At 42.4% G+C, this 26,416-nt stretch overlaps 2 protein-coding genes across 2 annotated transcripts in view; one reads left to right on the forward strand and one right to left on the reverse strand.

Moving 5' to 3' along the window:
• The window catches only part of cyfip1 (cytoplasmic FMR1 interacting protein 1), a 42,361-nt gene that overhangs the window by 13,420 nt on the left and 2,525 nt on the right, over positions 1-26,416 (forward strand). The window contains exons 5-30 of the mRNA XM_069679382.1: positions 496-597; positions 702-883; positions 1,608-1,704; positions 2,677-2,805; positions 2,890-2,994; positions 3,682-3,773; positions 3,894-4,011; positions 5,716-5,838; positions 6,062-6,187; positions 6,270-6,436; positions 8,035-8,182; positions 9,251-9,404; positions 10,641-10,797; positions 12,900-12,996; positions 13,182-13,258; positions 15,273-15,381; positions 15,461-15,580; positions 15,691-15,890; positions 17,164-17,251; positions 23,700-23,843; positions 23,957-24,047; positions 24,324-24,454; positions 24,568-24,640; positions 25,503-25,597; positions 25,720-25,958; positions 26,046-26,193. Coding sequence (XP_069535483.1) covers positions 496-597; positions 702-883; positions 1,608-1,704; positions 2,677-2,805; positions 2,890-2,994; positions 3,682-3,773; positions 3,894-4,011; positions 5,716-5,838; positions 6,062-6,187; positions 6,270-6,436; positions 8,035-8,182; positions 9,251-9,404; positions 10,641-10,797; positions 12,900-12,996; positions 13,182-13,258; positions 15,273-15,381; positions 15,461-15,580; positions 15,691-15,890; positions 17,164-17,251; positions 23,700-23,843; positions 23,957-24,047; positions 24,324-24,454; positions 24,568-24,640; positions 25,503-25,597; positions 25,720-25,958; positions 26,046-26,193 — 3,312 coding nt within the window. The remainder of the gene's footprint in view (positions 1-495; positions 598-701; positions 884-1,607; positions 1,705-2,676; positions 2,806-2,889; positions 2,995-3,681; positions 3,774-3,893; positions 4,012-5,715; positions 5,839-6,061; positions 6,188-6,269; positions 6,437-8,034; positions 8,183-9,250; positions 9,405-10,640; positions 10,798-12,899; positions 12,997-13,181; positions 13,259-15,272; positions 15,382-15,460; positions 15,581-15,690; positions 15,891-17,163; positions 17,252-23,699; positions 23,844-23,956; positions 24,048-24,323; positions 24,455-24,567; positions 24,641-25,502; positions 25,598-25,719; positions 25,959-26,045; positions 26,194-26,416) is intronic.
• Positions 18,824-19,526, reverse strand: LOC138608031 (fibronectin type III domain-containing protein 9). Its single transcript, XM_069680685.1, has one exon. The coding sequence runs from the start codon at positions 19,524-19,526 to the stop codon at positions 18,888-18,890; it is 639 nt and encodes a 212-aa protein (XP_069536786.1). The 3' UTR covers positions 18,824-18,887.

Here is a 26,416-nt window from a genome sequence, read left to right on the forward strand (position 1 = left end):
GACCCACGACAACCTCTAACTTGCAACAACTCATATACTTGTTAAAAACAACTTTTTATTATGTCATTGCAATAATTATAGAGTGGTAATTAAACATTTAATTAAAATATGTGGAAGGTTATTCTATGGTGATTCTTTACTGTGCTCAAAGGCTTCAAACGCAGGCTAATGTCTTTATCTTCTTTATCACTGTAAAAATAAACTCATTAAATTAACAATATGGAAAAAGCTACTAATATTATAAAAAATGATTCATTATAAAAAATATTTTTAATCAATTTAAAAGTTTTGTTCCTGTAATCCAACCTGAATCCAGCCTTGTGCTGGGATCAGTGTGATACTAAATCTGAAACTTTTGAACAACACACGTTAAAAGTCTGATAAAGATCAAAACCAAAATCAGCATAGTAGATAGACAGCAGTACTTTAAAGAAGCTGGGCACTGAGGATAACACGACACGATTCTCTCTGTCCGTCCGTCTTTTTCTCTCGTAGGTGAAATGCAACGAGCAGCCCAACAGAGTGGAGATCTACGAGAAGACGGTGGAGGTCCTGGAGCCGGAGGTCACCAAGCTGATGAATTTCATGTACTTCCAGGTAAATATACAAACAGCAGAGACTCTCTTTGACGTGACTGTATCCTGCCCAAGTTACACGATTTCTTCCACCCCACATCATTTCTCTCTTCCCATCTCCTCCAGCGCACAGCTATCGACCGTTTCTGCGGTGAGGTCCGTCGTCTGTGTCACACCGAGCGCAGAAAGGACTTTGTCTCCGAGGCGTACCTGCTGACTCTCGGGAAGTTCATCAACATGTTCGCTGTGCTGGATGAGCTGAAGAACATGAAATGCAGCGTCAAGAACGACCACTCTGCCTACAAACGGTATGCAGAAACACTGAGCTTACTCTGCATGCAGTCACACGTCTGATTACAGCAACACACACCAGAGGGCAGCAGCGTGTTAGCATCCACAAGCTTCACTTTGTGTGTTTTTTACCTCGAGCACTTACACTGTTATCCCCCCACTGAACAAAATACAGACAGATCTCCCACCACCCCTCCTCTTTGACCTTTTTGTATATTTGTGCACTTTTAAATGCAGTTAAAATAGTAAATACCTGAACATGATAGAAGAGTGTGTCCATGTTTGAGCCCTCATACAGAGTGTTTTTGCAGGATGTACCAGTGCACACTTTGCAACGGTTGTGCACCTTTAAAGAAATACAGAATAAAAATGAATTATTTTGGTCTGAATTATTTAGGTGTTTAAAAAGTGAAGGGCTGAATTTTGGAAAACAAGGCAAACTAGACTGACTGATGGGCATCTGGGCATATCCTGCTGCAAGATGCAACAATGATATCAGAAAAAAGACCTCCCTTCTGAGATGATTTTTATCGTTGGACATAATTTAGTCCACCCTAATGTCAGTATATTCGAGGGCTATTTTGTTTTTTCAAAATAAATCTGTAACACGATGACTGTTTCAGAATTGATCGACTCTCTTTTGTCTTTGTGTTCAGATTTGTTTTAGAAGGACAGACTAAAAAGCTTAATTTCCGCCTGGTGTGAAAAAAGTAATAAAACTTTTTTCTTGTCTTTGGCCAGAGCTGCACAGTTCCTCAGGAAGATGTCTGAGCCTTCGTCCATCCAGGAGTCTCAGAATTTGTCCATGTTCCTGGCAAACCACAACAAAATCACTCAGGTTGGTCAGATGAGGATCTTACTGTTCATATGACATTATCACAAGTTCATAAGTTCTCAACAGCTGCTAGTTTATGTTGGTTTCTTCTGCTTATGTAGGGGTGGACGATAGCTCCGTCTGTAGGGACTTGTAGAGGTGCCGCTTGGTTTCATTTTCTTCTTCTCCTCCTCCTTCTTCATTTTCTTCTTCTCCTCCTTCTTTTTCCTGTTGTCCTCCTTCTCCTCCTCCTTCCTTTTCTTCTTCTTCTTTATTTTATTCTTCTCCTCCTTCTTCCTACTTTTTCCTGTTGTCCTCCTTGTCCTCCTCCTTCCTACTTTTTCCTGTTGTCCTCCTGTTGTCCTCCTCCTTCCTTTTCTTCTTCTCCTTCTTTTTCTTCTCCTCCTTCTTCTTTCCTTTTCTTTTTCTCCTCCTCCTCCTCCTTCTTTTTCTTCTTCTCCTCCTTCTTCCTACTTTTTCCTGTTGTCCTCCTTGTCCTCCTCCTTCCTACTTTTTCCTGTTGTCCTCCTGTTGTCCTCCTCCTTCCTTTTCTTCTTCTCCTCCTTCCTTTTACTTCTTCTTCTTCTCCTTGTCCTCCTCCTTCCTTTTACTTCTTCTTCTTCTTCTCCTTCTCCTCCTCCTTCCTTTTACTTCTTCTTCTTCTTCTCCTTCATCTCCTCCTTCGTTTTACTTCTTCTTCTTCTTCTTCTCCTCCTTCGTCTTCCTTTCCCTGTTGTCCTCCTTCTCCTCCTCCTTCCTTTTCTTCTTCTCCTTCTCCTTCTCCTCCTCCTTCCTTTTACTTCTTCTTCTTCTTCTTCTTCTTCTCCTCCTTCTTCTTCCTTTTCCTGTTGTCCTCCTTGTCCTCCTCCTTCTTCTCCTCCTTCTGTTTCTTCTTATTTACGGGTTCCGGGGGGAAAACAAAATGCAAACAAAAATAAAAGTCAAATGTAGATTTCTGTGGAAGCGTTTTCATCGCGCCTCCTGTCGTGTTTTCAGTCTCTGCAGCAGCAGCTGGAGGTGATCAACGGATACGAGGAGCTGCTCGCCGACATCGTCAACCTGTGTGTGGATTACTATGACAACAAGATGTACCTCACACCCAGTGAGAAGCACATGCTGCTCAAAGTAAGTGAAGCTCTTTCTTAACACTTGGAGTATTACTAACATGAAGGAGCCCTGAACATTAAAACACCTGTTCCACTTGTACAGGTGATGGGGTTTGGCTTGTACCTCATGGATGGAAACAGCAGCAACATCTACAAACTAGATGCCAAGAAGAGAATTAACCTGACCAAGATCGACAAGTTTTTCAAGGTATGGAAGTGTGTATATAGAAACTGCATTAAAATTTAATGTCCCTCTGAACCAATTTTAATCAGCTTTTTATTGATTTTTATTCCAATGTGAACTTAAAAGGAACAAGCTATACTGATGAATAGTGTGTTGAACACAGAGCTCAGGTGCCATCAGACACATGTGTTCACTTTTGTGTTTTGTGCACAGATAATTTAACTTCCTAACTTCATCAGTTATAATTTCCAATAGACAAAAAAACAAAAACAAATACCCAGAAGTGACTCTTTTAGTTTTATAAGGTGGAGAATATCCTGTAAATGATATACAATAGGAAATTATGCTGCAAGTAAAAAAATTTTTCTTCATCCATTATTCTTTTTATTCTTATTCTATCTTTATTTATGCTTTTGTTTTGAAAGCACCTTCAACGTATAAATATGGGTAGGTGGAGATAGGATAGGCACGCACAGAGGAAGGTGACTGGTTTTTACGCCACAGATGTTTTGTGTGTTTGCTGGAGTTGTTTAATAAACGACAAAGAACTGAAGTATTGATCGGCCATTTTTAATCCTGTGTATGATCCACTTTGATTTTTGGACAAATCATCACTCCGGTGTCTCTTTAATTATCCCTGAAAATAAACATGTGGGCTTCTCCTCTTTATTATGATGTTGATGAGAATCTGTGTGTGTTTGATGTTCACAGCAACTCCAGGTGGTCCCTCTGTTCGGTGACATGCAGATCGAGCTGTCACGGTACATCAAGACCAGTGCTCACTTTGAAGAGAACAAATCCAGGTGAGGGGAAAACACACTTTATTACATCATGTGAAATATGTGAATGCTCTTTTCATCATTATAAGAAAGTATAAATTATTGCTCACCTTAACCATCACTCTCCTCTCTCTGTCTCTTCAGGTGGACTTGCACGTCTATTTCCAGCAGCCCCCAGTACAACATCTGTGAGCAGATGATTCAGATCCGCGAGGATCACATGCGCTTCATCTCTGAGCTGGCTCGCTACAGCAACAGTGAGGTGAGTGTGGCCTCGAAAGAGCCTGAGCTGAAGCACTCAGGTTCACCTCAAAGTGCACATCATCAAGGTGCACAAGTGCCATAAACTTGCATTTGTCTAATGGCCAGCAGGGGGAGCTCCTGCTGTTTGCAAAAAGAATCCACATTATATAAACCTCAGGATAACTATTACTAATGAGTTTATGGTCTCAATCCCTAGTTTTAAGTTTTCTTTATAAAGCATGATGATCATTTTATAAATCATGGTCCCAGTAGAGTAAAATGTCCACACTCTCTTGCACATGTGTACATATTTCATACAATGCTCTTTAAGTTTTCTCACCTGTAGTTCTGCTGTTTACTTTGTTTTCTATTTTGCAGCAGAAACACCAAAACAAGTTCCTCGTATGTGTAAACGTACTTGGCAGTAAACCTCCTTCTGACTCTGATTCTGACTCTGAAAAGAGTCGATAAAGCAGGGTGTGCAGGGTCAGCTGCTTTTTTCACTATGTACAGATTTTTGCCAAAATGAGTCCCAATTGATATAAAAGGTATCACGAAATATGGACTCACCTGCTGCCCAAGTTGGCACAAACGTTAGCTTATGACTTGTTTGCTAACCCCTGGCTCCCTCTCCAAATATCGTCACTTTGGCCCCTTTAAAATCAAGATGGCCACTGCTAAGATGCCAAACTCAAGGCTTCTAAACAGTAGTGTTCAAACAAACTTGTTTTACTGTAATGTGTGCACCCATGTTTTATATACTTGTTTAGAGCAGTGGTTCTCAAACTTTTTCTGTCATGCCCCCGTTTGGAGAAAAAAACATTTCCAGCCGCCCCGCCCCAACATATTGTCACAAATGGGTCAAGTTTAACTTCTATTGAAAGAATGTCGAGATCGTGACCTTTTCACTTCTCTCTGAGTAATTTGCTGTGCAAAAAAAACCCGATTTCAATTGCTCCATCATACTTTTTCAAATAAAATTATAATAAAATCTGCAATAACTTATTAAACAATAACAATAAAGTTCAATCTGTGCTAAGAAAAACAACAAACAGATTTTTGCTGCAGCTGTCAGACTTTTCAGACGTATAACACAGACAGGTCTCTCTTCATGTCCGACCGAATTCGCTGTAAATCTAAGAGCAGGATAAGCGTCGTCATATTTTCTTGACTTCTTGGATTTTGCCGGTTGATCAGCGTTAACGTCGGCCGACGTCGTCTTGTTGGAATCTGACGCGTCAGCTGTTTTTGTTTTGGCCCCTGTGATATATTTTTCAATTGGCAATGCTAGACTTTTTCTCTGTGTGTGTCTGAATGTGAAATCTGTCACCAGGGCAACGCGTTTGTGTACTGTGCCACCCAAAAATGAGTCCGGGTTGTTCGACGTCAAAACATAGTTCCACCAGCTGCATTTTCCAAACGAAAAGAACACACAGGAGCGGTGACGCCCCCCCCGTCATGCCGCCGTGCCCCTCAGGGGGGGCGCGCCCCACAGTTTGAGAATCACTGGTTTAGAGAGACATTTCCTTCATAAACCGTCAGAGCTCTTTCTCATATGAAGGACATTTGATTTCCCAAAGCTGGTGTAAAGTTTGTTTTGTACTACTTTCATGCAGAGGTCACAATTCATTGTAATGGAAGTTTGACTATTGATTGGTGAATAAGAATTTACTCAGGACTGTATTAAGGTCTGTTGGGTGTGTGTTAATCTGTGTCGATGTAGGTGGTGACCGGATCAGGACGCCAGGAGGCGCAGAAGACCGATGCAGAGTACAGGAAGCTGTTTGATCTGGCCCTGCAGGGCATGCAGCTGCTCTCCCAGTGGAGCGCTCACGTCATGGAAGTGGTGAGGAAGCACAGTTTATTCAGAAGTCATTCAATGTTATGCTAAGCATAGTCTAGACTGTCTTGGTGACTTTCTTGTGTAAATTCTTTGACACTGCATCAAGCTTCAGCTGTTTACTGGTCCTGGCTTTAATATTCATCACATCTGATTATTGGGTATACGTTGGTGTTGATTTTATTTTGTCTGGTCACATGTTTTAAAAACTTTGTGCCTCTCCCCGCAGTACTCCTGGAAACTGGTTCATCCGACTGACAAATACTCCAACAAAGAGTGTCCTGACAACGCCGAGGAGTACGAGAGAGCCACCAGATACAACTACACCAGCGAGGAGAAGTTTGCTCTCGTGGAGGTCCGTTGTGACTTCATCTCATTGATCGTTTTTTTTAACTACTAGCTTCCTTCTCACCGATTAACTGTTGTGCTTTTGGCAGGTTATGGCGATGATAAAGGGACTCCAGGTGCTGATGGGACGCATGGAGAGTGTGTTCAATCACGCCATCCGTCACACCATCTACTCGGCTCTGCAGGACTTTGCTCAAGTCACCCTGCGTGACCCGCTGCGACAGGCCATCAAGAAGAAGAAGAACGTCGTCCAGAGGTATAAAACACACCACATTTAAGATGATACATCTCATCTGCAGAGTCGCACAACACCCAAACATACTGTAAAATAATCATCTTTTTTTATACAGAACCTCCAGGTTACAAAATGCCTCAAAAAGGCAGCAAAATAAAAAAGAAGAGTAATAAAAACATCAGATTTTAATAGAGAATGAAGACGAAGAAGAGAAACTTTTTCAAGAAAATAAATACAGTAAAGAAAGTTATATTGTTGTGTTACTGAAAATATAATGAACATATGAATTATTCAGCCCCTGTACTCTGAGAGAACTTTTTGCTTTTATTCTTTTATGGGATTACTGGCTTCCTCCCACAGTCCAAAGACATGCTCGTTAGCTTCATTAGTGACTCAACGTCGTAGGTGTGAGTGTGAAAGGTCGTCTGTCTCTGTGTGTCAGTCCTGTGATTGACTGGCGATCAGCGCCTCTCGCCCAATAACAGCTGGGATAGGCTCCAGCCCCCTGCAACCTTGAACAGGATATTCAGCTCTAAACTCTGTATCCCTTAGACTGTGTAGTCCATCTATTATCTATACTGCTTATCCTGTTCAAGGCAGTCAGGGGGCCTATCCCAGCTGTCATTGGGCAAAGGGCAGGGTACACCCTCAATCACAGGTCACATAGAGACAGACAACCTTTCGTACTCACACCCACACCTATGGGCAATTTGAGAGTCACCTATTAACCTTAAAAGCATGTCTTTGGACTGTGGGAGGAAGCTGGAGACCCCGGAGGGAACCCACGCATGCACTAGGAGAACATGCAGACTCCACACAGAAAGGCCCACCTTGCCCAAACCGGGGTTTGAACCGGTGTAGCTGTGAGGCAACAGCGCTAACCACTGCACAACCGTGCAGCCCCTAGAGTGTTTATTATCAAATATAAAAAAACAACAAGTGTATTTAACACATATTGACTTTTAATACCTGAGACTTCGATAAAGTTTCGAAAAGATGTGTTTAAAGCTATACTCACACATTTCATCACAATAGTGGATTAAATAACTGTACGATGTGAAATATCTTCCATGTAGCGATCAACTATGTGGTGAACACAGCGGATTATTGAGCAGCTAAAGAGCCAGATACTTTCCCTCGAGCCTGGAGGAGACCAAAACAGAGCTAGTAATAGAGTCAATAACATTTGTCAGGTGGTCAGAAACAGGACTCTGTTTAAATCGCACTGTGGAGCACAATGTGGAGCGCAATGTGAAGCGCTCACGTTGCTCAATTATCTCTTGGGTATTGAAATAGGTATCTGTTAGCTCACATGTACCAAAAAAAAAATCAGTTATTGCAGGTTAGATTAATGAAATAGTTACATTTCTGCAAGACTTATCCCGGTTCAGGGAATTTGCATGAATGATGTGTCTGAACATTAATAGATTACTGTTTGTATGATGTCCCTGAAAGCCCAAGTAAACTCCTCTGCTGCTGCTCCCCTAATAATCTCTGTGTTATATAATACATTCAATCCTCTGCATACTTTATCAAATTTAAATGTGTTTATTTCTCAAACAAAGACCACCTGTCCGATGAAAACTCATTCATGTTTTTGAATCTTACTCTTATCACAGCGTCCTTCAGGCCATCAGGAAGACGGTGTGTGACTGGGAGGCGGGCCGGGAGCCGCACAACGACCCGGCGCTGCGTGGAGAGAAAGATCCAAAGGGTGGTTTTGATATCAAGGTTCCTCGCCGTGCCGTCGGGCCCTCCAGCACACAGGTCTCTGCCAACACACCTCTGCACATACACACGTTATTATCACCACCTTGCTCTAACTTTTCCTCCTATTATTTTAATATCCTTTTTAGAGCTGCAGAAATGAGTAGATAAGTTGTCAGCTATTAAATTGAACTAACTTCCCTGATTCCAGCTTCTTAAATGATAACATTTTCTGGACAAAATAAGACACATTTGAGGACCAAAAAACTTTCATAACCTAAGAAAGTCACCTACAGATTAAACTGAAGCTTTAATCTGTCCCTTGGTCTCTCACACTTTGACCCCAGCCGTCCAAATTAATCAGCTGGATCACAGTGGCCGTGTAGCGGATCAGATCTGAGCTCACGTCTGCGACCTGCCGTGTAAAAATTAAATCATATTCTCGCTCTTATCCGGGGAGATGATATGAGCTCAGTCGATCTCAGTCAGGGCTGCTCTGCCACACAAACCAGCCTGTTCTAAATATATCACATTATGTTATAAAGCGTGTCATAGAGGTCACTTGTGTGGCTTTTTTTGATCCATACGTTACAGCCCTGAACAGTAATCTCCTGTGCAGTTATGCCGTGTTTCACACATATTGTCACTTTGTAGTAGCAGCCCGTATGTTGCATAAACTGCACAGATTTATCAGCTTAGAGCTCAGTTCCCAGAACTAATCTGTTTCCAGGTGCAGGACTACAAAGCCCAGCTGACCTATCACCTCCTCAGCTGATCTACTCTGAATGAACAGATTTCCTCTCCAGTGTTGTGATTAGAAAATGAAACAGAGCTGAGGAAAGGAAACGAGCGTATTTTGAATGATTAGCAGAAGAGTAATGTGCTGCTGATCTGCACGTCTGCGACAGGAAAGATCAGAAAAACCAGGCAGTAAAGTCACATTCTGATGAGTTTTCTTTTTAATGAGGGAACCCGCTGTGACATGCAGGAGGCAGCACAGGGAGAGGAGCTGTTTGAAGGGGATCTAGCTTGTAAAACCAGCAGGGTGCTGCCACTTGTGACAATTTATGTCCTTCCAATTAATCATCCACCATGGCTTTTCGCTCTGTTACACTTCTTTCCATGCAGCTCTACATGGTGAGGACGATGCTAGAGTCTCTCATCGCTGATAAAAGCGGCTCTAAGAAGACTTTGCGCAGCAGCCTGGAAGGCCCCACCATCCTGGACATCGAGAAGTTTCACCGCGAGTCCTTCTTCTACACCCATCTGCTGAACTTCAGCGGTAAGACAGCATAAAACATGTGACTCAGACAGCTACAGTCACAAAGTTAAATAAAAATACAGTCCAGGAAAAGTCTGTATTATTCAAGTTTAGATTCTGTGGGGTTAAACACAAGTTTCCTTAAACCCTGTAAAGGGACACATTACAACATCTTTACTTGAACTCTATTCTTGACCCATAGATCTGACTTTGCAATTTGAGGATGAATACAAATCAGTCAAAGCTCACCAAACCTGATTCTCAACTTAACCCCGACCTTAACCTCTATTTTACAGATGCTACATAGAACTGTAGATAATTTAGCTTCTTATTAATCTCTATAAACAGACATCTGCAGCAAGTTCAGCTAAAAATCTGCTCGAGATCAATTACAAGTTGAGATAAATTCCCTTGACGCTGTGTCACAAAAGCCACTCAGCGTTTAGATTTCCTGACTTCCTTCAATGCATCAGAAACAATCGATCCGACCTCCGTTCAGCAAACGTCTCATGTTAAAGTAGTTTTCTTCTCCTCTTGAGGACAGACCTGACAAAGCTTCCTGTTGTTCCTAATCTGCATCATGATGTTGTTCTTTCAGCAAACTGAAGAGCCGTTAATTAAAGTCGATCACAAGAAAATCTGTTTCTGTTTGGGCTTCATCCCGCTGCAGTAAGCCAGAGTGCAGCCTCTGTGTAACTTACTGTTTACAGTGAGACTGAGACTCAGCACAGACAGATGAACGGGCGCTCCTCCGGGGGATGGGACGAACCGAGAGATGACAGCGTTTATTTAGCAGATACATCTGGAGGGAGAATTTCACTTCACTTTGATCTGAACACACGGTCGCTTCTCAAGCTGCTGACTGGACTGTAAACAATGCAGCGCACGGAGAAGGAAGTCTTGGCTGGAAGTCGTTTATCGCTAAACACTGGCTAAACTAGAATGCCTGCAGAATTCACGATCACTCCCAGAGGCTATATCGGCATCAGACGATATCCGACGGGTTCTGAGATCACCCAGATTTTAACCTCAAGGACAAAGAAACTTGAAGTCAGGAGATAAATATTTTGTCTCAGTGTCTTTAAAATAAGACACAAAACAAAATCTGTTGTAAATACCATAATGAAAAACTGCAGATATAGTGTGCCAACCCAGGGAATTACCTTTGATTCCCCAGTATATGTGTGTGTGTGTGCTGTATAAATGGTGTCAGATGGCGACTAATAAAACCTCCTTCTGTCCTCTCCCTGTGTGCAGAGACCTTGCAGCACTGTTGTGACCTCTCTCAGCTGTGGTTCAGGGAGTTCTTCTTGGAGCTCACGATGGGCCGCAGGATCCAGTTCCCCATCGAGATGTCCATGCCCTGGATCCTCACAGACCACATCCTGGAGACAAAGGAGGCGTCCATGATGGAGTAAATACTTTTACTACTTTACTTTGAAGAAAAAGATCAGAGTTATTATAAAAAGGAAAAGTATCAGTTTGATTTCATAGATTGAAAAACAAATTGCAATTGTGTAAAAACATACTGGCAATAGAAAAGCTTACTAACATTTAAATTGGTTTCTAGTTTTTAAATAAAAAGTGGGTTAAAGTTATTTTATACAGGAACTTGATGGCTGCATTAAAGAAAAGCAATAGATGTGTGTTGGATGATATTTAAATCTCAGTTGGACGTGTCTGTAACTTCAAGTCATAAATGGGGAATATGACTTGGAAAATTTTCAGTCAAATTATTTATTTTTTTCTCAATCGCTGAAGGCATCTAAAATGTGGTTGACCTACACTCAATACTGCCCCTGAAGGCATCTTGTGCAGACACAGATGGAGCAGTTTCCCTCCCGTTCCCTCAGTGTCCTCCTTTTCTTCTTCTTCGACATCAAGGCATTTTAGCTGTTTGCCTCACTGGGGTGTTTAGCTTGCATTCACTCTGCACTAAGGTTGACACGATACCAGAATGTTAAACATCGATACTTCCATGCTAAACAAGTAAAAGTAAAAAACGATATTTCGATACCATGGAAACAAAAAAGAACTCTTAGGTACCAAAAATGACCTTTTTTCATCAAGGACCTTACGAAACGTCGGTATTTGCCGACCTGTAAATGAGAACAATCTACTGTGTTGTAGCTGCAGGTGATGGACGGTCGGAGCAGACGGACACACACAGTTAGCAGGATGAAGCGCGACTTCAGCTGCAGACAAACTAAACTAAAGGCGGGATTATTCCGCCTCTGTTACGTTTCATCTTCTATGTAGAACGCACGGAAGCAGAATGTCGGGGCGAAGTTGTTCCGGCGTCGGAGGTAGTAAGAGAGGCGAAACCGCGTCTGTGTTAACTGCAAGGCTGACTGGGCGGTCTTACTCTGCACCGACCTAATCAACGTGGGAATCGTCGATTAAGGGGTCGATTATCTCTTTAGACAGATTCTGAATATGACTAAAGAGTCTGTAGGCGAGTGACAGGACATTCAGTGTTGGAAGTGTTCTGGTTTCTGTTTATTCTCAGATTAGAGTCGTCAACCAGCATTTGTGTCTTGGCTATAAGCAGGTAAACAGTCTGTGGGAAAATGTTGTAAAGCAATACCTGAACTCATCGGCAATCATCTGATGGAGAATTGGCTCCTTTTATTGATCTCTATAAACACGTTCAGGTCTTCTATCAACTCAAACTCAAATCTCGACAACCCAACATTTACTTTTGTCCCCCATGTTTCTTCCTAATATGACATTGAGAGGGGAACACACCTTCCTGTTATTGCAACTGTACATAAATGCAGGGACACCCACTCTCACCCCATTTTTGTCTGCATATTTATTGTGAATATCCATTAAAAGAAAATAAAAAACGCCAAAAAACTCCTCTTTAATATCCAGCAATGGCCTCGCTGGTTGGAGAACAATCAGCGGAAACAAAGTGTAATCATTTGAAGTTGTCACACAGTGTTTTTGCCTTTTTCTAACGACATTAATTGTTTACATTTTGAAGAGAGGGGGAGCTCTGGCTGAGTGAGGTCATTAGTGTCGTGAGTGGCCAGAGACCTTCAGCAGCTTCAGTCGTTCCTTTCTTTCTTATGTTAAAGGGGAAACGGGACCCTGCTGTTAAAATGCTAAAAATTGGGATTAAATGTTTTAAATCTTTGCAGTGGGATTATGTTGATACGAGGCAGGTTTTACATAAGCCATTAAGCACATCAACTGGCATGAATCACAAGTGCTGTCCTTCTTCAACTATTCACCCACAAACTGAGGTCTAATTTAACCATAAAAGTATTTAATGCTGATGAATCTTTTTCTAAAACTCATTTGGTTTGCTGTCCAAACATGCATGCAGCTGACTGCAGTGATAATGACTGAAACGTGTCATCAGGAGTGAATTTACTTTGTGCACTTTATGTATGCTGACACATTTTCAGCACTGTATGAACGAGTAAAGAGGACTCCCTCTTTCCTTTCAGATATTCAGTTTTAATTCTAAACAAAGGACTAAAACATTCCTTTTCTTTGATCCTCCAGGTATGTGCTGTATCCTCTGGATTTGTACAACGACAGCGCACACTACGCCCTGACCAAGTTCAAGAAGCAGTTCCTCTACGACGAGATCGAGGCTGAGGTAATGAATGTTTGTTACTGCGTGATTTATTGTGATGGAGAAGCAACACAACAAGGCTTCTTGGTAACATATTATTTTTATGCGCTTATATTACAGAACATTTCTTGTCATTATGTATACAACAGTTAGGAACACACTCGGGTTACATGTATTCTTCGGCTGATGAAAATGTCTTTTTATTTCAGGTGAACTTGTGCTTTGATCAGTTTGTCTACAAGCTGGCTGATCAGATATTTGCCTACTACAAGATTCTGGCAGGAAGGTACGAGAAAACCCGACGAGCACTTCTCTTCCTTTTTGATAATATTCCTTTAGTGAGGAAGGGGTGAGTGTACGTGGGTTGTAATGCAGGGATACCTAAAGTTCTGATACTGCAGTAGAATCCATGTGTGCTCTTCTCTCGTCTTCCAACAACTCAAAGTGTTCAACTTCATGTCAAAATTCACTTACACACACAGAAAGTTCTGCATCAGGAGCAATCAGGGGTTCAGTGTTTAGCCCAAGGAAACTTTAAAGTCGAGGTGAAATGAAAAATGTCATTTTAATCCTTTCAGATCACATCCCGGGTAACATTGTGCGTCTATTTGACAACATAGTCCAAAAAAATACAGAAAATCAATTTCTTCGTATTCTTACATCAAAATCCGATCATTTTTTCTTCCAGTAAAACTAAATTTCACGCGTGCTTACGTAAGTTAGCACCAAACAATTTCAACCAATCAATCTGCAACATTTAGCCGCAGAGCACCAAGAACGCTCGGTCAGTTAGCTAGCTACTGCGCTGTGGAGAACGTCTGTCTACGCCCACTTCTCAACGATCAAATCAAATCCCTCTAATGATATGTCCCGCCTGCACGTCCTGTTTCACTCGGAAATACGTCACGATACGGAAGCTAGATGCTCTCGAAATGCCGCTTCAGCTCTACTTTAACAATCACATGGGAGCAGCCCGGAAACTAACCATACAGATGGATCCATTCAAATGGCTGTGATAATTATTTTAACTACATTTATCCCCACAACAATCAGTAAAGTACCTGCTACAATAGGACACAGAAACACCTTCCACCAGCTTGAGTCAGTTGTAAAATCTAAAAGCAACAGAGAGTGCATGAAAACTAGCAGAAAAGTTTGCTAGCAGAGAAGTTAAAAATAAAGTAATTAATTCATAATAAACTTTAAAATAATGAGTAAACGGTTGATGAGTTATATTAATCAGTCTATCTAAAGATAATGCATTAATTAATGAAATAATCAGCTAAAGGTAAAGGACAATTGTTGAAAATAGTTAGCTAAAAGTTTTGCATTCATTGTACAAATAGTGAGCTAAAGAGTTCTGTTTAAACATTTCAGATTAATTAATTAATAATTGATGAACATAACATGGTAATTTGTTAACAACTGACATACAGTATATCGCTATAAATAATGGTGGATCAAGGAGCATGTTGGACCTCCACTGACGCGACTCTCTGTCTGTATGGCTCTGGATGCTTTGTTCGGGGAGTAGGCGGGGCTGCTCCTCCGCTGCTCGTCTGCTGCACGTCCGCTGCACACCTGCTTACAAACACATTGTCATCGGCCTCACGAGGACAGTCCTTGTAACACATTGCCCACAAAAACGCACATTAACCTAAAACGGCCACATACTAGGTTTTGACCTCGCCTTGTTTTTTCTTGTGATGGCCTTTTAACATGCAAGTATCAGGATTTTGAACACGTACTTCCTTCTTTTGAATCATGTCGCTGCTCGTCAGGCCCAGGACACAACCCGGGGGTCCCTGGGAATCTTGTAACATAAAAGCTTCTCAAGAAACCTTCTCCCACAATGTTTGTACTTTTATACATCGCCTGAATATATGTGAGCGATGATGTGAGGCATTCATTTCCCCACACTGTCTCCAACATCGCTGCTGTGTACCTCATTGTTTATTTTTTATTTGGGGTGTAACAAAGACGCAGATTACATTTTTCCATCCAAATTCCCTCCTCCTCCTAGAACTAGTTTAAGTAATGTTTAAATATTTGATTAGTTATCTTAAAGGAAGAGATACATGGTTAAATAATTCTGTGTTAGTGGTCAGAGAGCAAACTTGACCTTATCAGCCTAAACGTTGTGGCGGTTGGTTCTGATGTGGATATTAGGGATACATCAGACAAAAACACTTTGAAACACTTTTAATACTTTTAATTTAAGAAGAAGCAGTTTGAAAATCACACTTTTATGGAAGTATTAAGCAACTTCTCTCTTTCTCTGGTCACTTTGAATCCCTCAGTCTCCTGCTGGACAAACGCTTGAGAGCCGACTGCAAGAACCAAGGAGCCAACATCCCCTGGCCGGCCTCCAACCGCTACGAGACGCTGCTGAAGCAACGCCACGTCCAGGTATTCACCGCATCCTTCGTGCGTTCTGTACTTCCAATGTCGTGTTGTAAACATCTAATTAACTGTATGTGAATCTCAGCTTCTAGGCCGCTCCATCGATCTGAACAGGCTCATCACTCAGAGGATTTCAACTGCTCTTTCCAAGTCTCTGGACCTCGCTATCAACCGCTTCGAGAGCGAGGACCTCACTTCAATCATGGTGTGTTAATTTTAAACTTTTTAAATACGTAACATCCTCCCATTTTGTATCTTTGAGTCTTCTGTGTTACTATTCTATAAATGTGGACTATGTTTTCTGTGTGATTAAAGGAACTGGAAGGTCTCCTGGACATCAACCGCATGACGCACAAGCTCCTCAGTAAGTTTCTGACTCTGGACAGCCTGGACGCCATGTTCCGGGAGGCCAACCACAACGTGTCGGCCCCGTACGGTCGGATAACACTGCACGTCTTCTGGGAGCTCAACTACGACTTCCTGCCCAACTACTGCTACAACGGCTCCACTAACAGGTGTGTTAGTCTGAGCTTGAGAAGAAGCTCTGACTCTTTACAACTTGAATTCATGAAGCATGAAGCTGCTGTGGTTATTGTTATTAAAATGTAACATCACAAAGTAGCACTTCGTTACTGTGTCAGTCCATAAATCATTTGGAGCTCAGACAAACATTGAAAAATAAAAGTTTCCATAAAATATGGTGAAGATGAGTAGGTGATTAAAAAGATGAACTCAGATTTAAACATCACTGTGATCTCGAGTAACAGATTCTGAATGTAAATGTAGAATCTGCTTCTGGTTTACGTTTTTAGTACGCTTCTAGTCCGAGTAGTATTGACCGATCACGTATCAGCAGGCTGTTGCGTATGCAGGAAAAACAGTCTGTGTGGAGAGCAAAAGCAGGCATCACACAGCGGCCAATTAGGTGTTGTTTTTCAAGACCGCAAACTGCTCATCAAAGTGTTTTCACAAACCAAGAAATCCGCCTGTTTTGAACGAGGACTGCAGCAGTAAACTACTCGTAAGTCCACGGCCTCCAGTGTAGCCGGCAGACATCAAGATAACTTATACCAGGTATCGTTTACAGTCCGACTGGCAAGTTCTGGTGGGAAAACGGAGCTGAATTTGAGAGATGATGTCTACAGAAGGATTGTCATCTGTACTGCAGATTTCTGATTATAAAGATTAATCAAAGAATAATCCGTCATGTAATCATAGCTGCTGTTTCTGACTCTTGCTCTGTCTCTGACGCCTGCTTTAACCTGACTTCAAACTTCAAACAGCAGAAATCTCGTCCATCGCCGTCAGATTCTGCTCCCATGTGCAGAATGTGTTTTTAGAGATTATGATGTTTAGAAGATTAAAAGTTGCAATACTGTAAAGTCCCAGTGTTCAGGGCAGAAAATAACTCATAAGCTCCTTATATGGTTCTCATATAGAAGCAGATCCCTGATTGCACCAGACTATTATTTTATATGTTCTCTCCAGAGTCGCAGCCTGAGGAGAGATGTTTTAATCTGTGGATGAAAGGAGGCGGCGGGTCGGTCAGTGGGGGTCGTTTGAAAGTCTGCATAGTAACAGGGACACGTTCGAACTTGTTTGATCTGCTTTATAAACACAAACGTTCCACTTGTGTCTCTGATGATACAATGATTTAAATCACACAGTTATCCACAGCAGGATGCAGGAAGGAGCCCATACAAGTATCATGTGCATCATTCCCAGATGTCTGTGACGGTATTGATCCATGTTTAATGACTCTCTCGGTGTGTGTGTGTGTGTGTTCAGGTTTGTGCGCACCGTCCTGCCCTTCTCTCAGGAGTTCCAGAGGGACAAGCCACCCAACGCTCAGCCTCAGTACTTGTACGGGTCAAAGGTCAGACACACTTTATTATCAATAACCATGCATGGTCCTTTCACTTTATTTTCTAGGATCTGTGAGTTCAGGATGTTTTTTATTGACCTGAATAGCTGTGTATGATGTCTCTTCAGTCCACATAACAGAGCCAAACATGTCAGTAATATTTAACTGTAGATATAAAGTGAGAAAAAAGGAACATACATGAACTGTACATGTGCATAGCAGTTGGGAAAAGAGGACATGTTAGTGCGCAAAGCTCCGTAATTTATATAAACTGAATACATTCAATTAAACAGATTATATGGACGTGATTATTGTTAAGTGTTGCTCTTGCACAGAAAGACTTTTGTGGTTCCTGTGAAAACATTAATGATTCTCCTCAGGATGCACCAAGTCTGATTTTTACTGATATGCTGATTTCCAATCTTTTTCAATACTTACTTCAATACTCCATGCTGATAAATATGCACATATTTTTTCTACCGATTGCAAAGACCATCAAGTCTCTACTGTTATTAACACATTTATTACATTTATATTTATACCCACTCTTATTGCCAATGTGCAGACGCACACATAAAAAAACATTGTTCAGGGCGCCTTGAAAACTCACCTAGTAGTGTGTATCATTTAAGTCTGTGTCCTTAACTCCTAAAGTCCTAAAGCCCTTCATGGTCTTTTTTTTAATACTTTTTAAAGATGAATCCTGCAAACATCTTTATCTGCATCTGTGTGTATGGCATGACATCATCTGAACAGTCATCTGCTCGCGATATGTTGCACGAGCATAATTTAAGTGTCATTTTATCTGCATGTCATATTGGCTGAAATGCCGATATTAAAGATTAAAGGGGGGGTATTATGCTACCTTCAAGCTTCATATTTTACCTGTGATACCTGTGGAGTAGCTTAGCATAATTTACAATTTAAAAAAACTCCTGCCCCTACAAGCCCACTTTCTTCTGATTGGCCAGCTCTCCGAAGCCTGGCGATGGGCAGAACTCGGGGTCTGAGGCACGCCTCCGACCCTGTGGCAGTGTTACAGAGTTGTTGGCAAAGAGTAAACTTTACTTTTTCGATTTGAAATTAATGTCTGGGTGGGCGTGTCCTTGAACTGTAACGGGGGCAGGAAGTTCTACTGTGTCCTCCACTTTGTGACATCACAAAGTGAAGCATCTGGAGAAGTCTGTCTAAAAGCAAGCTTTTACTCTACTCTACTCGATAACTCTAACATACTTTAACCTACAGATTTGAAACTTCACCCACGTTTAGTTTGGACATCTAACATTGTATGATTATATATATGTCTTAAAATGTGAAACGGCAAAAAAACCCCTCTTTAAAGCATTTATCAGTCGATACCATATCTATATTTACAGTCATTGGTCGATCCCAATGAGGTGCTGGTATCATCGTGTGTCCCTGAGAGGCTGCAGAGCTGTCGTGGAGAAAAACAACCACTTTTGAGTCCTGATAAATCGGCTTCATAAAGTTAAAACAGTCTCACATTTAGAGCACAAATGATCAATTGATTGTTTTGTTTTCACCATGTCACTTTGTGAGCTCGGCAGGATTTCATTAGTGGATAATAGTTCTCGGTGGCATTTCAGTCCGTGCAGAACAATGCTGTGATGACCTTAATCCAGATGATTCAAACTGGCTCGCTGCCAGACAGCTTAGCGAGCGTCCTCAGCTCATGGTCCTGGGTAATTATGTGGCTGCCTCTCTGCGTGGAGAGGAGGGGGCGTTGTATGATGGCGGCATGTTTGGCGCTGTCTGCGCTGCTGCGTCTGTGAGTGTACAGGCGTCCAGACCCGGACCTGTCTTGGTGGTTGGAGTTGGTCATCACGTTGCAGCCGCCGGCGCCCTGACCGGGGAAGGGGCAGATGTTGTGGAGACATCCCCACATCAGGATGCCAGCGATGACCAGCAGTAAGATGCAGCAGGTCAGCCACACGCCCGCAGCAAACTCCCAGCCGGCTCTGTCGTGACCTTCGCTGTTCTCGCTCAGAGTGCTGAACACCTGGCACTGGTCCTGCACCGGATTGGCCGCCTGACACGTCACACACAGGAAGTAGGCGGTCTGAGGGAGGAGGTTGGCCACGTGTGTGCCGGTCTGGCTGACGGGGATTCGGTCCTCGTGCATGAAGCTCTTGCGTTTGTAGCTCATCATCAGGCTGTTCCAGTTGGGGTGGTACATGACGCTGTAGAAGGTGTCCAGGCAGGTGGGCGACGGAGGCCAGCTCACTCTGGCTGTGGTGGAGGAGATGTTGTAGACCGTAATCCCCATGATGGAGGGTTGTTTCTGTAGTCTGCTTTCAGAGTCGAGTTGTTATAGGTGGAATGTTTCCTCAGTTATTACAGTCTCAGCAGGTAAAACTAGAAGAAAGAGAGAACAGAGAACAAAGAGTGAGAGACTGAAAAACACACAGAAATAAATCAGAGGAGGGACTTCTTTCTGTTTTACACTTTTGAGAACAAAGTCCAAATGTCAACAAATCCTCCTTCTGATGCAGTTTTTCCTGCTCTATGGAATGAATAGTTTAGCTTCTTCCTCTCATTATAGGGTCTGTACTGTAAACATAAAGCCTCCATAACAAACACGACACCAAATATAAACACTAGCAGCCGTCTTGGTGTTGTGATGATGTTAGTTTTGATTGCTGTAATTACTTCCTTCAGACACAAAGGCATACTTGATGTAAAATGTCATGGCCGCCCACACAACACAAAGCAGTACAATGAAGGAACAATATTAGGGGGGAAAATAACCTGAGTATGAAGGATTATCTGGAGGGCAGTGCAGTGTGGGAGGGAGGTGAGCGATGCACAGATGTTCAGCAAATAACATAATACACAATTACATGTGGAGCTCATCTGTGCTGTCAAGTCACCTGTTAGAGGACAGGTGGTTATCTGACGACATCGAGCTGTTAAAACCTGTTTCTTCTTTAATAGTGACGATTAAGTTTTTAAGTCTCTTTGCTCATAGAATACAAAATAATAGCTGGGTGTTGACGCTGTCTCAGCCCAAATTTTGTATTTATACAGCTCGGAGAGGACTCCTAATGTTCCATAAATCAGCGTCTCTCTCTACATGTCATGGCCGCCCCATCCAGATGTGAACCCCATTAAAACCTCCTGAATGTGATCAAGCTGAAGATGGACGGTCACAAGCTATCGAACAAAGCCGAGCTGCTCCGAGAGCGGCCTAACGTCACCCAGCAGCTCTGTGACAGACTAGAGGAGAGCACGCAGAGAGGCACGAGAGCTGTGATTAAAGACCAGGTTATTCACCAGATATTGATCTGTGAACTCTTCCTGAGTGAAAACATTCTGTTGTTTGAACATGAACTTGTTTTCTTTGCATTATTCGAGCTCTGAAAAACATCTTTTGGTACCAGTCGTCATTTCCTGCAAATAAAAGACCTCAATGAGATTATTTGATTTGGAAGTAGGAAAGAAATGTCTCCGTTAAAACAAAAGTTCATTTTACAAACCAGAGAAAAAACATACTTTTGCAGCAGCCTCTAGATTTTTTGTAGAGCTGTATGTCGCCAAATCACAAAATCTCATGATACTTCACTTGGAGCAGGTCTGGACTCTTTGTTATATTATATAAAGATGCCCAACATGAATGCACCATGAGCAAGAACTCTACAACGGTGACAAGGGAAAACATTGAGCCAAATTAGCTTTTCTAAATAAGCCACTATAAAAATAAAACCATTATGCAGCGACAATTTGAGACGCAGAGAATCTCAGAAAAGTAGTTAAATCTGACTTTTCTAACACAAAACAGTGGAGATACTTTTTGTTTCGCAGGAGGCACATTATTTATTAAAGGTGAAATGTGTCAAAATACCATTTAAATTTAAATATCGCGCTGCCTACACATCATGCACAGACCTAAGTATCACTTATCTTTGGTACAGATCCCCAAAGAAAACACACCATTATCATTTTAATGTTTTTCACTGACATTGAGAAAAAATATGTAAAAATGATCGTTCAGTTTAATATCGCAAATCATATCGAAATCGCAATTTAAATCAAAATAATCACAATTAGATAAAAAAAATTTAATCGTTCAGCCCTACTAATAAGATTCAGTATCTTGTCGAATTTTATGTTGCATCAGCGGAAACATCACATACCTGTCCAATTGCACTTTTCTTTATAAGGATACAACATGCGTCATGAAATAAATACAGCAGGATAAAATAAAACAGCAGATAAAAACAACACAGAAATGTCCCGCGTTAAGGATTCATTAATGGCTGTTAATTTACGGTGAGTATGAGTGATGTAAAAACTCACCAGAAAAACAATCCACGCACCTGTTGGACGCATCGATCGGTCCCTCAGGTGCTTTTTCCAACGGACTCTCCTGAGGCGCTGCTATGAAGTCATTTTAGCGTTTCTTCCTCTGTTGCCTCCGGAGTTGACCTGAGATCGTCGGTGCCCTCGCCTCGGCTGCTGCCACAGCAGTGAGAGTGATTCTGGATTAGAGCAGCAGCAGCAGCTTCAAATCTGTGCCATCGGGGGGGAGAGGGGGCTGAAATCTCCTGCAGCGGATGTCAGAATGAAAACATCCAAATATACATCTGTGTAGTTTGTGTAAAAGAAGCAGCTCTGATTTTTATCCTATTTTTTTATAGCAAGTTCAACAACAGACGCTGTGAAAATATGAATCATTTATTTGAGACCACCACTTTGATAGAGAAACATGGTTTCTGGGATGGTGGGATATTGGGCGGGGGGTGGGGGGATTTGTTCCATCTGTTCAGCAGCGAAGTCTCAACAACCGGCCAGATTGTCGTGGATATTCACGGTCCCCAGAGGATGATTCCTAATGCTGTAGAGGATTGTTGGGATGAAATCGGCAACGGAAGTTCTTCTGAAAATAAAATGTCAGAGTGCAAAAATAAAACCAGCTTGAGCCGTTTTTAACGTGTGACATAAAGGTCAGCCTGTGAGCTGACACATGGAGCAGGTCAGGACGTCTTCTCAGGGAGAAGGGAGGACATCTAGAGAGATTGCCATTTAGTTTAGGGTAATAAAGCAATGTTTATGGATGTTATCTATTAGGAAAGCCAAGCAAGTGTTATTAATCTATGGAGGCTAATAATGGTCGGCTGTCCATCACCTTAAATCAGAGTCAAATATCTACTATTGGACTGCTTGGATCACTTTTGGTACGGCCTTTCATTGGTCCCCCAGAGGATGACTGTGGTGATCCTGGCTTCTCTAATGTCACTATGAGGCTCAGATTAAATGCTCTTAACAAACATTGAATGGATTTCCTTGATATTTGATAATGATAATCATGAGATGAAATGTAATCGCTTTGTCGATCATCTAGCGCCACCTTCAGGTCAAACTTTCAATTTGTCCTACACTTAGATTTATTTCTGATGTCCGGGATTTCGTGTGATTGTCGTGGCCAAAAATGGCTGATTTCACGAACTGAAAGTTTTGATGTTTTTAGGCTTTTTTTCCCTTGAACACATCACACATCCACTTTAAACGACTGGGACAATTTCTCCAATAAAGCCACCTATTGGCTGAGGGAGCTGTTTGTCTTCTGACTTAACTTCTGGTCGATTTCTGTGTCAGGATGCAAAACGTCGATAGCCATGAAATGCTTATTTTGCACTACATGTGCACATTACAATGCTGTCCATATGTGCAAAGGAGAATCCACATATAAGTAGAGAGCTAACAGTTTTCAGCTGTTGAAATAATAACAAGAAGACATCGAGTGTTGGATATATTACTGTATCACTGTGTGGATTCTCCTTAAAGACGCTGTAGTTTGAGGCCGGATAAGGAAGCAAATGAAAGTGAGACGATGACATTAGAAGCATCAGCCGTCCAAAGATGTTAAAGATACAGTAAAAGATGCTCTCTGATGTTTATACAACACTGCAGACCTGAGGGGATCAGTAATTTGAGCATTAAAGAAATGAGTTTGATGTAAATGACTTCACGCGGGCGGGGAAAGAAGATGATTGGTCAAATTTGAGGAACAGTTGCGGCACAGTTGCGGTTGAATTTGCATGAATATGCGGGAACGCATCATCGCAACTTCCTGGAGGGACTGAATGTGGTACAAAGTGACTGCCTAATTTATATAGAGTTTAATGAACACTGCAGCCTCAAGGGGGCGCTTAGATGCTATAAAGTATGAGCTGTTTGTGGGCCTGTGGATGCTGACAAAGCTTCTCAGCCTTTTCTTCGCCACTAATCACCTCCAGGAGACAAATTTACCTTCAGTGCTACATTTGGAATTATAAAGTGGATAAAAGTTGTGGTTTTATGTAAAAATAATAATCTGTTAACCATTCATCTTTTGAAATGTCCATCCTCACTCCCTGATCCTCAAAGATGATGATTTCATGTTAACTCAAGTGGAGCCCTGCGTTCCTCTCATCCTCACCTGTGTTTCTTCTGTTTGTAGACCCTGAACTTGGCGTACAGCAGCATATTTGGCGCCTACAGGAACTTTGTGGGTCCTCCACACATCAAGGTCATGTGCAGACTGCTGGGGTATCAGGGCATCGCTGTGGTTATGGAGGAGCTGCTGAAGGTCGTCAAAAGCCTGGTGAGTAGGACAGGAACTCCTGGGACAGGCAGCCGAGCTAAACCTGAGGGTGACGGCCCTTTGATATTTCTGTTGTTGTTTTGGTTCTTCATGGTTCCTCTTCTCTCCTACAGCTTCAGGGCACCATCATGCAGTATGTGAAGACCCTGATGGAGGTGATGCCCAAGATCTGCAGACTTCCCCGCCACGAGTATGGATCCCCAGGTAAGTGACCCTGCAGCTCACACCTACTGTGAAAAGAACAACGGACCAAAGAGCAACCGGTCTGTATTGGCCTTTAATAAAACTCCTAAAAGCATTGATTACTTTATATTTTTTATTATAGGTTTAATTGTATAGAGAAAAATGTGCATCATATAAATCAATGCCTCACATCACAGCATTTATAGGTGAAAACATTTGCAATAAGCTAGGCTAGTTAACAGTGACAGATACAAAAGAAGGTGTGAGATGAGATACTGAGTCTGTATTTGCTTTCAGGTATCCTGGAGTTCTTTCACCACCAGCTGAAGGACATCGTGGAGTACGCCGAGCTGAAGACGGTTTGTTTCCAGAACCTGAGAGAAGTGGGCAACGCCATGCTGTTCTGTCTGCTGAGCGAGCAGAGTCTGGTACGGATCTCAGTCGCAACAGAAAATAATGCTGCTTCTCTCTGTTTCACTTTTCAAGATGCATTTCAGATGTGCTTCCATTTATTTCCACTGACTCTTATTGTGTCAAACAGTCACAGGAAGAAGTCTGCGATTTGCTGCACGCTGCACCTTTCCAGAACATTCTGCCAAGAGTCCACGTCAAAGGTACAACAAACACGCTTTCCCTTTTAAACAGGTGGGAGTCCCATTAAAGGGGGTTAAGATAAATACAGGTCAGGCACAGTCAGTACTAATGCTAAAGCCACAGGTTCACTGTGTGGTCACCACCAGCAGGGTCAGGGGTTACAGTAGTTGATTTTTTGGGGAACAGTTAGGATTCACTTCCTGCATGGTGTCAAGTTATTTCGTCCACATTCGGTTGTGTCACAGTTTTACCTTAAAGAACATCTAGGTTTGAGTTCAGGGATCAGGCAGGTGTAACTGAACTAGTTCACACAACATGCTGTCTGTGCACATTAAGGGTTAATACACAAGCAGACCACGCTCGAAGGCAGACTCCTGCAGCCTTCTGTGACTGGAAAAACTCAAACGATGGTCATCATGGAGTACACTTTATTGTGTTTAACAGCAGGAAAAAAAATTAAATGAGTTGATGAGGGTGGGATTTAGGACATAGCCTGGAATCAGTAATGCTAACGTTCATTACCTGTCTGTGTCTCTCAGCCCAAAGCTGTTAAGTTTTTACCAAAGACCTTAATGTAAAAATGTCTCCCAAATACGTGGTCGCATTTAAAACTAATATGAGCTAAGATAATTTCCTAAAACAGCTGGACCTTGCAGATTGTATTTAGTAACTCAAACAGGAGAAAAGGTGCATTTATTGTGGATTATTTCCTTCCACGGATCAAGACAAACAAAGTGAATGCTTACAACAGCAGGAGTGTTTGTGTGAGATGGTCTCAAATAAACAAAATGATGACACAGACAATACTTTGTTTTATTTGATGACAATAAGAGTATCACTAGACTTATTAAACCACACTTGTTTTTCCCTCCCTGTGTGCAGAGGGGGAACGCCTCGATGCCAAGATGAAGCGCCTGGAGGCCAAATACACGGCGCTGCACATGGTTCCGCTGATTGAACGCCTCGGCACTCCACAGGTACGGCCAGGCAAAAAGAGCCTCGACAGGAAGCTGTCATCACTGAGCTCAAAGCATCGTTGTTGCATCTTGATACAAGTGACCTGATGTTTTTGTGACGTGCCTCCTCTCTTCTCTTTCAGCAAATCGCCATCGCTCGTGAGGGCGACCTGCTGACCAAAGAGAGGCTGTGCTGTGGCCTGTCCATGTTCGAGGTCATCCTCACACGCGTGAGGGGATTCCTGGACGACCCCATCTGGCGCGGGCCGCTGCCGAGCAATGGTGTGATGCACGTGGACGAGTGTGTGGAGTTCCACCGTCTCTGGAGTGCCATGCAGTTTGTGTACTGCATCCCTGTGGGAGCCCACGAGTTCACAGTGGAGTGAGTAGAGCGGTTCACTCGTCCTCTCGCCACATGTGACTTTAAAGTGCCACATCTGTACTCACGCGTCGCGTTCCTGTGTTTCAGGCAGTGCTTCGGGGACGGTCTCCACTGGGCCGGCTGCATGATCATCGCCCTCCTGGGGCAGCACAGACGCTTCGACATCCTCGACTTCAGCTACCATCTCCTCAAGGTGCAGAAGCACGACGGCAAGGACGAGGTCATCAAGAGCGTGGTGAGTTAGAGAGACGAGGATTAGTGTGACTGTCCTCCTCTATCAGTTTATCACATGACACGTTGAGTTTCAGCACCATCATATTCTTTTGTGAGTATCTTATAACTAAGGACAGCAACATGTCAGCTGTATCACACCATTTTCATTAAATGCATTGTGTCATACTCTTACATTGATAACCAGTCTCTCCAGGAAGTCCCCGCGAATTCACACAAATTCAAAC

This window comes from Semicossyphus pulcher, unplaced genomic scaffold, assembly GCF_022749685.1.
Source record: "Semicossyphus pulcher isolate SPU_LCO1_2020_fin unplaced genomic scaffold, fSemPul1.0.p SCAF_4, whole genome shotgun sequence".
Lineage (NCBI taxonomy): Eukaryota > Metazoa > Chordata > Actinopteri > Labriformes > Labridae > Semicossyphus > Semicossyphus pulcher.